Source organism: Myiozetetes cayanensis, unplaced genomic scaffold (genome assembly GCF_022539395.1).
Source record: "Myiozetetes cayanensis isolate MyiCay16 unplaced genomic scaffold, myiCay2020 scf1, whole genome shotgun sequence".
Taxonomy (NCBI): domain Eukaryota; kingdom Metazoa; phylum Chordata; class Aves; order Passeriformes; family Tyrannidae; genus Myiozetetes; species Myiozetetes cayanensis.
In genome coordinates, this window is record NW_026086604.1 from 61,326,872 (window position 1) to 61,339,941 (window position 13,070).

At 37.6% G+C, this 13,070-nt stretch overlaps 1 protein-coding gene across 2 annotated transcripts in view; it reads right to left on the minus strand.

The window, feature by feature from the left end:
* GABBR2 (gamma-aminobutyric acid type B receptor subunit 2) overlaps positions 1 to 13,070 on the minus strand; it is a 467,784-nt gene that overhangs the window by 360,053 nt on the left and 94,661 nt on the right. For both annotated transcript variants that reach the window (XM_050330892.1, XM_050330888.1), the window contains exon 2: positions 4,605 to 4,742. In XM_050330892.1, coding sequence (XP_050186849.1) covers positions 4,605 to 4,742 — 138 coding nt within the window. The remainder of the gene's footprint in view (positions 1 to 4,604; positions 4,743 to 13,070) is intronic.

Genomic DNA, 13,070 nt, shown 5'->3' on the forward strand with positions numbered 1-13,070 from the left:
ACCCTTCCTCTGTGTTCCCCTAATATTTTCTTCTGCTTTTTTAAACAATCCTCTCAATGCAGTCAGTTCCCTTTCCATAAACAGCCTCTGGACATGAAGCACCACATTACATGGTTGGCCTAAAGTTCTCCTTGCTCATACGGCAGCTTCTCCTTCAGTCATCTGGATCACTCTCCTCAGCAGCTCATTTTCACAGAAACGTACAGAAGCTAATAATCTTTGGGAACTCCTTTGTTAAAATTTGGTTGCAATTGGCCAGTGGTCAGAAATTATTAGGAGGAACTGACAATGAAATCACATCCGCCTTGTTTCAGAAGGAAACCAAAGGCTAGAAATATCACTGATTTTCCTGAACACCAGCAGCCTCTTCAGTGATTCAGAGATGGGATCTTGAATACTTATGGATCTCTGGGACAACAAAACAAATCTCAGGGTAGGCTCCTTAATATTCAATTACACTAGCTGGAGAACTAAATGAGTTTTCCCTTTCTAACATCCTTTTTTAACAAGTGGAACTCGCCCTATATTAATATGCCCAAAAGTAATACATCATGATTAGGGTACCTCTAATTTTGTTAGAAAACTTTCCAACATGAGGTGCTGAATCCAAAATAAGGTTACTCAGTTTTCAATGTCATTACGATCTAATCACTGGATTGCCTGAAGCAGTTACTTGCCTAGAAGCTGGCAGTTATGACTAGATTACATAAAATATGCAGAAACAGAGGATATTCCAAAGAAGCACAAATATTTATACTTTGTTTCTGGCAGAGGTTTATTTCCAGAGTCAAATGAAATTGTAAATGAAGCAGGTTGTATGAGAATGTAAATGGCACAACAAAAGAAAATGACAAATCTCCAAAAATGGAGAAAGAGTTCTGCAGATTAAGAGAGATGACTGTTGTGGTCAAAATCCTCATCCTGATTAAATGTTTCTGTTAATATAGCAATTAGGGAAAGTGAGAGATGACAATGAAAACAGAAGAAACAGTAATATATAAAATATATAAATTATATAAATTATATAAATTATATAAATTATATAAATTGTATGCTTTTGCCACTGTAAGAAATTCACATGGAGATGTAAACAGATGTAATCCTGAAACAAAAGAGAAAGACTGAGTTGCTATCTCCTCTGTTTTGCACTACTTGGATACTAGCAGGAATGCTTCAGTATACAAAGTCAAAATAAATAACTTGTCTTTTGCAAGATGTTGTAGATACTATTCATTATTTTTCTTCACTTTTTTTAATTGCCTTGAACACACATTGAGAGACAATGAGAATAAGAATAATCTGGCAGAATCTGACATCGAAATATTCACCCTACAGCACAGCAGCTACCAGGTATTATACCTTTGTGACTTTAAGACCCACTGCCAAAGGCACAGAATAACTAATAACGGCACTTTTAAACTGAAACACCAAGGGTTCAAACTGATTCCACACCACAGACTGGAGATCAAAGATGCATATGCACCCTCCAGCCCATGCTCAGACTGTCACTCAACAAAGGACTGCTGGCACACTGAGATTACCCACTAGGCTTTTCATTTGAGAGGCTAGGGAATGGGTGTCTGCATATGTCCTACTAAGAATGTGTGTTCAAAAAATATTTTCCAAGTTTTGTCACCTAGCATACCTCAGTGAAAGTCCTTCAGGATGACATAAATCTTTACAGAATAAAACAACTTGCTCTTTTCACAGATATAAAATGCTCCATTAAAATATAATTCATTTTGTTACAGTAAGAGATAATTAAATCAGTCAGCAATTGAAGGCAGCTAATTGAGAACACAAACTCCCTTTCTCTTGCTGATCATAATTAAACCAGAATTTGTCAAGATGGAGAACGAAAAGTTCCCTGAGTTTTGATACAGCACAGAAATAAGGCAAGTCACCTTCAGACTAAGACTCTTCTCAACCGCTGATAGTCCTGCATATTTCAGCTTGTTGCAGGTCACCAGTGACCTGGTTTAACCAGACTATCATTATCAACAGCATACAGTAAGGAGAGTAGAGACTGAATCTGCCTTGCAAAAATCTATTTCCTTCCCCTCCCCCATCACTACTTATGAGTTGCCTGAGTAGCAAATGCAGCACAATAATTTCCAGCACATTTATACTCTTGGCCTTTTTTTTCATTGTTTGGTTTTGGCAACTTTTTACTGTAGAGAATGACAAAGAAGTAAAACAGAGAAATTCACCCAAACAGAGGAAAAGCAGTCACCCAGGAACTTGAAATTCAGGGCTAAAAAGCTTTCAGAAAAGTTCGGGGATTTTTTGCAGTCAGCAAGTCTCATACTGTATGTACCCAAGGAAGTAATTATTTCAGTTATTATTTTTATTTTCTTCTCTATTCCCCCAGGACTATCAGTATTATCCTGCATTTCCCTTGCATGGAAGGCAGTCATCACTTTGCTCAACCTCATGACACCTGTGTAAATTAAATCAAATATTCCTGCTAGGGTTAAGAGCTTTGTTTTCGTGACTGCAGGCACACGGACAAAGTGATGGGGACATTCAAATGCAAATACTCTACTCAATAATACAATGTCAGGTTATTTTTTGTCTGTATGTTGTTTTCCCTTTTCTTGACTTGAAATGACTTCATCATAATTTCATATAACAATTCATGTGAGTTTGCTATGATTCCTTGAGATGGAGTTTCAAGTTTTGAGGGAGGGCAATCTTGTATTTTATCAGGTTGAATATTGCTCCACTTCTGAGAACTACAGAATTCTATCTTTTCTTTCTATTGAAGTTATGCTTTTAATCAGAGATACTTATGTCAGTGGATCCTGAGGAGTCGAAAGATTTGTACTACTCTCCCACTGTCTTGTACATGCTACATCTGCTGATTTGCAGATACACAAACCCCTGTCACCATATGACATAACACTTTCTCAAGCAGTATTTAGACTGCTATACCATCCACTAAGCCTCGCCACACTTCCCAGTCGTGCTGCTATTTGTGTTTTTTTTCATCATCCAGTCAATCAATATCTAAAAACCTGACACAAAGCACAGTTTTGCCACATGAGGATTTATCTAGTGCTCACAGGATGCTGAACCCAAACAGTAAAGAGTCTCTTGATGGACTGATATCACAAATAATATTTTAGACATAGTCACAACCATAGTGGTTAAATACAAAGAAATAAATGCTCTCTGGTAGCAGTGCATCATATCATTCTATATTTTAACACATATATTGACAAGTTCAGGCATTTGAAAGCTTTCTAATCACCCTTCCTTCTAGTCTGAGCAACTTCATGAACAAATTGATTTTCAGATTGTATCAGGCAGAACTTGACTGCAAATGAAAAGATTTTTAGCACAATAAAATCCAGCTATTTAAAACATCCTACATATCTGGAAGTTCCATGTGACAAATTAAAAAGAAACAGAGCTCCAGCCACATACTTCATTATAGGTCATGAACTAGGCCATTTTTAAGAACAATGTTAAAGGACAGTGTCAGGCTTTCTGTTCTTTCTGCATTCTTCCCAGAGACACACTATTATTTTGTTTCCACAGTAGAACTGATGTTTTTCACATTAGAAAAAAAATCTTGAATCATAAGAAAAAAAGATCTGATCTGACAAGCATTGCAAACACAGTTAACAAGCTACTTTAATTATCCTCCTAAGATTTTCCCATTTGTACTCTGATCATCATCTTCTTCACAAACTTAATTATGCCTCATTTGTTCTTTCTGCACTACTCTCAGTAAGTATTCCAGGTGGAAAAGAGGAGCCTGTTTGTAACCGTAACCTCAGGTAATTGTTATATATTATTATTTTTTTATTTTGCTAGAGAATACTTTGGAGTTTTTAAATAAAAACATATACAAATTTATCTTTGAACAATATGAATATTGAGTAGAAAGCCAGGGTATTTCTACATCAGAAAAGCAAAACTAGATGGCTATATGAATAGCCATCAATCCAAAAATTAACACTAGACAGATGACTGAATAAATGAAAATCATGCTGTTATCATCTGCATTTTAAAGATTAGTATTAATAAATTCTGATTCCTCAGCAGAGGGAACCTTTCCACAAACTTGACCTTTGAGAAAGTCAGGAAGAAGAACAGCTGTGAATAAATGTGCTTTGTGAGCTACATACTGAGACATGAACCCAGTTACTACTTAGAATTTACGCACTTCCAACAGTTTTAAAGTCCATAGGAATTGTCGCATTATGACTGAGTAGAGACTGAGTAAATACCCAGAACTACCATAATTTGAAGCCTTTCAAAAGTCCTAGGTTCGCTCATCTACCATGATTGAACTTGATTTTCATTTAAGTTGCTTTTTGAGATACATTAATTTTATTTAATTAACCTGCTGAGACACGACTGCTGCCCCATACTCACATGCATTTTGAGTACCACGTCAAGCCTTAAAATCCAGTGCTATATAGAAGTAACTATTCTTCTTTACACATAACTTCATTGGCCTTTGGAACTGAGACATACTAATTACACAAAATGAAAAGCTACCAAAGCATCAAACCTGTTTCTAAATTTCAAAATAAAAAGATCCAGAGATACAAGATAATCAACATTTGAATATATTCCATTCCATGCCTTACCTGAACCAAATTCCACCCCTTTAGAGATTCAGCAATGATAGAAGTAACTGTTGCACACACACCACCAAAAACCATCAGATGATTAGGTCCATATTTTATTGCATCATAGAAGGCTTTGAGTCCTTTTGCGTTGTCACACTGGGGAAAAAAAAAAAAAGGAATCAATATTCAATGTAATAAATAAAATAACTAACTAAGAAATAAACTATTGGGCAGTTAGGCAGGAAAAAAATCAGAAGTTGCACAGATATAAAAATTGTACAATATATAACATTTGAAAACCTAAACATGAAGAATTAGAGTATTCATTTCCAGCCCCCCCAGTCTGCTGTGGTGAAAGAACAGCAAACCCCCTCTTTATATTGTATAAAACTAGATTTTCGATACCACCATTTGACAAATAATGAAAGAGGTCCAGCTAAAAAAGGTTGACTGAAACCTTTTCTACATTGAGAGCTACCATTTCCAAAATTAAAATTTGGAATGTAATCCCAGCTTGCCAGCAGGACTTCCATAGCAGGAGGAAAGTTGGACAATACTGCTGGTCTCTGTAAAAAGAGTTTTGTCTGTAACAAAAACTCCTAAGTAGCCTCTCCTTAAAGTCCAACCTCAGTATTTTGTGCAAAATTATGTAATGGAGAGATTGTAAAGGAGGAGACACTGTTATTTAGAAGGATAATACAAAGTCTTCAAAAGAAAACAAAACAATGTTCTTTTAAACTGCTGAGAATTAATTGCTCTGCTCTCATAACCCACACTGCTTTGAGCAGAAGGCTGGGCTAAATGACACTGTGAGGTCCTTCTAACCTGACCTGTTCTGTGCTTCTCTGATTATTAGTTTGATCTGTATTTCAGGTGTAAAGAATTTTACTGTAAACTGAGACCAGGACTCAAAATTAAGAAACTCAAAATTAAAAAATACTGATGCTAGTCAGTATTGCAAAAGATATATCAATCCATGAATGGAGTAGTATCACTCATTCATAATAACCCACGTAGTCACGGCTTTACTCCTGAGCTTGCGACAAAGTATTAATCAATTATATGCCTGAAGTTAAGAATTTGATTCCAAACCATACTGGAAGTCAGGAGTGCCAACAGGCTATCATGGCAGTTGCCACTTCTCCACTAGCAACCACTTCTTTATCTCTCTTTTTGAAACAAAAATTTTCTGCCCACTTTTGCCTCCTCTACAAAGTCTTGCACAAATATACTTTTATAAGAAATATCATACACTAGCCTCCAATATTTCATTATAACAATTCAATAAAACAATTCATTAACTATCAGCATCCAAGTAGTAATTGTATTGCATTCTGTGGAGAGAATAAAGATTTTGACTAAGAAGTTTGGAAGCTTATATTAATCTCCTTACTGAATTAATATGCTAAATGAAAAATTACTCTATTTGCATTCTATCTGCAAGAATAGAATTATTACTCCCACTTATTCAAAAGGATACAGACTTCTAATGCACAGACCTTTTTAAATTGCATAATACAGCACAACGCCTTCCTTCTTAACGCAGAAAAAAGCCCAAACCACTTCAGTATGGTAGATGCTCCCCTATCAGTTTGATGGACTGGTGGCAAGCTCACATTGTGAGGGAATTAAGAGTGTGATTATTGGAAGAAGCAGTGTCCTCCATTCTTACTCCTCCACTCCCTAGTTAAAGCCCAGAGGCTCAGCTAAATCCCTACTTTTATAAGCAGCCAAGTATACTAGAGCCTTAAGTATCTGAACTTAATTGACATTTAGCCAAGTCTTTGCCCTCATCCACCATATCATTTGAAGGTTCTGTAGCAGAGATTGTTAAACTGGTTTTCATAGCAACTTAAAATCAGTTAAGTTTTTTTTTTCATTGTCACATTTTAGATGTCTTGCTGAGGAGAAGTTTAAGAAGAATACAAGTCATATATTAAATAAAGATGATGTTAATGTAAAATAACAGTCAGAGTCTGTAACCCAAGAAAGACTATGTACATAAAAAGCTATGGAGAAACAAAATTCTGCGTTCTAAATGATAAAGACCTATGGTATATTATCTGAAGTCAAATTCACACTGAAATTCACCTTTGCATCACAAAGCACTGATGCATTTTTAACAGTGATTTACCTACAAAATGTAGGTAAATTTACTGCACTGCAGTAAACTTGTGCAATTATGGGTCCCAGTAGGTCAACTCTCTGGGAGGTCCAGAATTGATATTATTATAAGGCTTTTCTTGTTTGATTTTTACATGTTTATGAAGATACTTGCATGACAAAAACCCTTTTTCAATCACACAGCAGTTCTCTTGGGAAGGTATGCCAAAATCTTTATTCATCTCTCCCAAAGTGAAAGGTTCACACTGCTGAAATATATTACTGATCAATCGAAAGTACATAGAATAACACCTGGGCTTCTCTTCAATGTGATTCAGTTAAAAGTTAACAATGGCCACACCTTTGTACTTTCCTCCTTAATAGTCCCATCTCTCTGTCTTTTATGCCACCATGATTATACTAGACTCTGTCTACTCCTTGAGCAAAACTGTCCCAATAGTCCAAAGTATGTCTCAGGGATAAAGAATAAGAACTTAACACTGGCCACAGCTGGACAGATATGAAAGGAAAAATGAAAAAGATGGGAGAAAGCAGACTTTCACATTTGTTTAACGTCACATTTCACAACATACACTGTGTATAGCATTCTTCCCTGCAAGCAACAGAACAGTCTGTCACAAGCATTAAAAAATAAACATTCAGATAAAAAGAACAGCCCTACCAAGCCAGACAGACAAGCAGTAGAAAAGGTTTCTTCCTGCCTCTGGTCTGAGGAAGGTATCCTTAGCAAGCTCCTGGAGCCCTCTAAACAGTGTGAGTTTTTAAGAAATCCCAAGCAGCCCTTGCTGCTCATGGCCTTCTATTGCCGAAGCCTACCCACGGAACTAAATGAGGACAACACTGTTGAAAGACAACAGCCGCTGAAATTCCCAGAGTATAACCACCGAGTTCTTGAGTTGCTGTCACCAAGTGACTCCAAACAAGTTCAGGAACAATGCTATGCAGCAATCTAATTACCAAAATCCACATTAAAAAGCAGAGGTTAGAAAGTCCTGGCCACATGTGGATGACGAGAAGCTGACTGGCTTTAACTGGAGCATGACTAAAAGCAGTGAAGGGGAAAGAATCCCTTGTAAAAAGTCACAAGCTTATATGACGAAAAATATAATCTGAAGGATCCAACACTCCTTTTGCTACCTAGTTTTACTCTTTCACCTGAATTGTTATCAACATGTCTATGTCACTGAGCTGAACTGCACTCAGTTCAGTTTTGACCCATATATAAAACTAGATAGCTATGCAGTGCCACTGAACTTGACTCGTTGAAACACTGAGGATAGCTGTAATATCTTCCTTATTGAGGACGTGTAGTTTTACCATAACTAGAATTTCAAATGCATGTGTTTTGATACATGTCCCAGTTTTCTTCAGGGGAAGGAGCTGAGACCTACCTACCCCAAACACATTAATTGCTGTGCTCAGTCTCAGCCAAGAGCCTGCAACAAGAAACGTATAAATAGCAAACATACATATTAATGAAATAATTACATTAAGTGTATCTCTTAACACATCCACTTGATACAGATTACATGGAAAATTCACAAGGAAAAATACCAGCAAATCACCAGTAAAAGGTGTGTGAAGTATCCTGCATCTTGCTGCATCAAAGCAGCTTAATATCACAGTTGGTATCTGACAAAGTGTGCATGGTTCTCATTTCCAAGGAAACAGAACTGCCTCTTTTAATTAAGAAAATAGCCAGATGAACTGCTGCATAGGAGAGGAGTCAAATAAGTTTGGGGATTGAAGTGTTAACCTTCCTGAATCCTCTTCAGAGGAGAGGCTGACAAATAAAACTATAATCCTCCACCAAGAAAAGGATCCAAATGCACGGGGAGGAAGGACAGCCTGAGGCATTACGGGTGCACAAGGACAAGAAACATTTCTGGAGAGAACAGCACAGCAGCTGAATACCCAAGAGACCTTCTCCACTGTACCCAAAGGCCCTCTGCAGCTGAGAGAAAGGGTGTCCCATGTGAAGCCTCACATCACTTAAGCCAGGAGAAGCAGCAGGACTGATCACTGAGGGTTCTTGGCTGCTACGAAGGCTGTCTGGCAGACAGCGAAAGAGACACCAGCATGTGCACTGAAACCCTCATGGACATAGGCAGTGCAGATCCTTGGTGCACAGAACAGAAATGTGTATGGCTTCCATACATAAAGTAACTCATAATTTAGCTGATCTTGTTAGAGTAGCACAGTAGTAAGAACTATAAGGATGAATATGGTGGTCAGATGAATGATTATTGAGGTGCTGGAGCGGGTCCAGAGAAGAGCAATGAGGCTGGTGAAGGGACTTGAGCACAAGTCCTATGAGGAGAGGCTGAGGGAGCTGGGGTTGTTTAGTCTAGAGAAGAGAAGGCTCAGAGGTGACCTCATCACTCTCTTCAACTACCTGAAGGGAAGTTATAGCCAGGTGGGGGTTGGTCTCTTCTCCCAGGCAACCAACAATAGGACAAGGGGACATGGGCTCAAGCTCTGCCAGGGGAAGTTTAGGTTAGATGTTAGGAAGGAATTCTTTACAGAGAGGGTGATCAGGCATTGGAACGGCCTGCCCAGAGAGGTGGTGGATTCACCATCCCTGGAGGTTTTTAAACAGAGATTGGACATGGCCCTTAGTGCCATGATATAGTAATTGGAGTTGGATAAGGGGTTGGACTCGATGATCTTGGAGGTCTTTTCCAACCCAATCTATTCTATGATTCTATGATTATGTTTAGATTTCTATCTGTTGGATAGCTATGACAAACTGCTTCTCAGTTAGCTATATTCTGGCACAGCTTGACTTTTTCTGAGTAGCAGTAAACCTGAGGAACAAGTATCTATTGAGCTACTGACAATTGATATCACACATCCTTTACAATGAGTGGGAATAACAAACAGCTGTCGCCTGCATAATAAAATATCCAACTTTATCAAGTGATAAGAGATTTTTCAGCAGCACTCTGCTGTGAATATAATTGGACAGAGAAGCAAGTGCTCATAAATATATAAAGAGACTTCTTGAAACAGAGAGAAGAGAGGTACAAAGCCGTACTCCTACTCTCTGCAAAACCTTGCTCAGGAACTAACTCTGTGTTACATCATCAGCTCAAAAGGAGCTAAGAAATGAGGAGCACGAGCAAATATTTTAATTTCTTTTTCACTGAATTCCTTAAAGTCATCAGTAAATACAGGCCATTTGGTGAAGAACATATAGACAACTACTCTGAGCTACAACAAAGGTCAACCAAGTTAGCATCCTCCGCCTGCTTTATACTTTCAAAGCCAGCAATTATATTTTTGCATTAAATAGCTGCAACTGGATTTTCTTTCCATGATTTTGTACAACTGCTCTTGAAACCACCACTTTGACAATCACAGTATCTGGTGACAACATAATAATCCATTGAAAGATAAAGCACTACCTTTCGTTTGTTACAGAATTCTTCATACTGTGCAAAGTAGGTGTGAAGTGCCTTGCTATGAACATTAAAAGTTCATAAATACATGAAAAGAAATGGGACTAGTTCATAGATCAAAAGCAATTCAAATTCTCAATAGAGAAATGGCAATTTTCTCAGAAAACTCCTGGATCACAGCTTATTGGTAGCTAGGACACTGTTCTAGGGAAGTAGGATTAAAAACTTGACTTTTCCTACTGATCAGCTGTTACAGGATGATACCAAGCACTACCATCTAGTCTGGTCTGAACCACTATAGCCATTCCTACATTCTGCATTTGAAAACCAAAAGGAACACCCTCCAACAACAGCAAACTTCTGTATTTTAAAACTGAAATTAACTCATCCCAAACCATAGGCTCTTCTGTATGTTATTTTTTATTATGTATCATCTTTTGATTTTAACTGCTAGCAATCAGATTTGGTTTTGTTTTAGAAGGTGTAGACACAGCAGAGAAGGACTTAATCTATTCAGTGAAATATTTCCCAATAAATTAACCCTCTCACCTTGATAACTCTTGACATACTTTGAAATTTTGCCTAGCAGTTTGTTTATCTGATTCTGCCTGCTGCACAGGGAATAGTTCACAGAGTGCCACTACTAAGGTACTGGTGTTTGGCATCCCATTTAACAGATTATATTCTACCTCAGGTGTCACCAGCCTCTTAAGTCATTGACCCTACAGCAAGGGTTACCACTCACTCCTCTGACACCTCATTTCCTAAGAGACTGTCTAAACACCTTGCGAAGGTTCAGCCTCTTGCTCAATGACATTTTCTTTTTTCTTGGTTCACTGTTTGGGAACTGAGTCCACCCAGCAAGATAAACAAAAATTTCCTGTCTCTCCTTATAAGAGAAGTATATTTACTTTTACCATTCATCCACGTTTTTTTTTCATTATATGACTTGTAGTTTCCATCTTGTTACTATTTCTTGGAGAATATAACATTTGCACGGAATGATTCCAATTTAAGAACTCCAATATGAAATGGAATTGGAATGTAGCAAATAGATAAATCCTGTGTAATCAAAACTGACTCTGTCTATTGTCCCATCCCGATTAAATATGCAGTAATAACAGCGATCAATTTGACTTTTCCTTTTTAGAGTAAACTTGGATTCAGCTTGAAAGGTGAAGTCTTTCCTCGAAGAAAGTTGAAACTTTTCCCTGATATGTAACTGTTACACACAGGAGAATTCGGGAGATCATCAGGAGATATTTTGCATATTTGCGATATGAAGATCACTCCCTTTTAATAACACAACCTTTGGGTTAATGTGGCAAGGTTTTGGTAGGAGGTGAGCTGCAGGGGTGGCTTTTGTGAGAAGACACCAGGAGTTGCCCCCACATTTTTGTCCCCAGAACTGGCAGTCAGTTCTGACCAGCTGCAAAACAGGTCTGCCACTGTACAAAGCTGAACCCATCAGTAGTGCTGATGAAACTCTGTAATAATACATTTAAGAACAGGCGAATAAACCACTGCACAGCAGCTGTGAAAGAGGAACAAGAAAAAAATGTGAGAGCGACAGCCCTGCAGGCACCAAGGTCAGTGAAGGAGGCGCAGGAGGTGCCCCAGGTGCTGCAGCCCATAGTGAGACAGGCTGTCCCCATGCTGCCCATGGAGATCCATGATGAAGCAGAGATCCACCACGTCTTTTTTTCTGGCTGAACCACTAATCAAATGCAGGAGTTTTTCTAGGGCTACACAGTCAGGAAATTCATAATTCAGGTAACACTGGCCAGGCTGTCTGTAAGATGGTGAGCAGGAATTCAAAACATTAACATCTCATTGTGAATTGCTAATGGAAAGCTAACATTTGGGCCTTGGTGAGATCCTATTGTGCAATATGAGCAATTAGTCAGATCCCACAGTATAAGTTATTGAGTATTCTGCAGCTGGAACTGTCATCTTACCCGAATCAAATTGGTGTTGATTCAAATATTCCTGGGCCAGAGGGGATTTTATAACATCCACACTATATTTGCTCACCCACAACTTACAGTCTATTTTATTTAACTTATTCACTTCTGCATCATTCCAATAAAATATTACACAAGACAGTTTTACAGATGTTTTCTAATTAGCAGCATTGATTGAAGTAGATGGATGTTCCCACACACAAGGTCATCTTGAATTAGAAATTTTTCCAAGTATCCTTAAAGCTGCTTACAGATGTTCACAATTCAGAGTTTTGTAGCATAAATATATAAAACAAAAAACTAAGTCCCAGAACTGTATTGGTTTTTTTCTGACCTCTTGGTGCAGAACTCTCTGTCAGATAGTTTGGTACATTCAGTATTAACAGGGAGAAAATGCCTTGCTTACTTCTTCCTCCCAACATAATCTATGCTATTCCACTACCATTATGTTTTAAGGAAATAAGTGGAATTATAGAAAAGCATAAAAGTCTAGAGGAATAGTGTAGGTAAAATACTATATTCAAATATGTTTAGAAAACAAATAACATATTCTGGTTTTAAGAATAAGCTGGCTCAGTTTTCTCTAGCTATTCCAATTTTTACCAAGAAGTTCAACATTACAATGATTTCTCACTAGACAAATAATTAATTTTAATTATTCAACACTTCAGGAAAATATCTCTGGGCTTTATTTGCATCAAAAGACTTTTTAAATCACCCCTAGGAAATCACTTGTGGTTTTGCATTTAAGTAACCTCAAAAGGTGTTAATTGTTTCAGACTCTTGAGCCCTAAGATCAGTATCACTTAAATTTCTTGTTGCAATCTACTTACTATTTTGTTGCCTCTTGGACATGAGCTGCAATAGATTTACAAAGCATTTGTCAGCTGCAGCTCAAGTACCAAATGACAAGGGAGATAACATTGGAGGGCTCAACACAGAATCACAAATGTTAATTCTACAATTTTGTACTTGTCTAATCTTTTTTTCTTTCC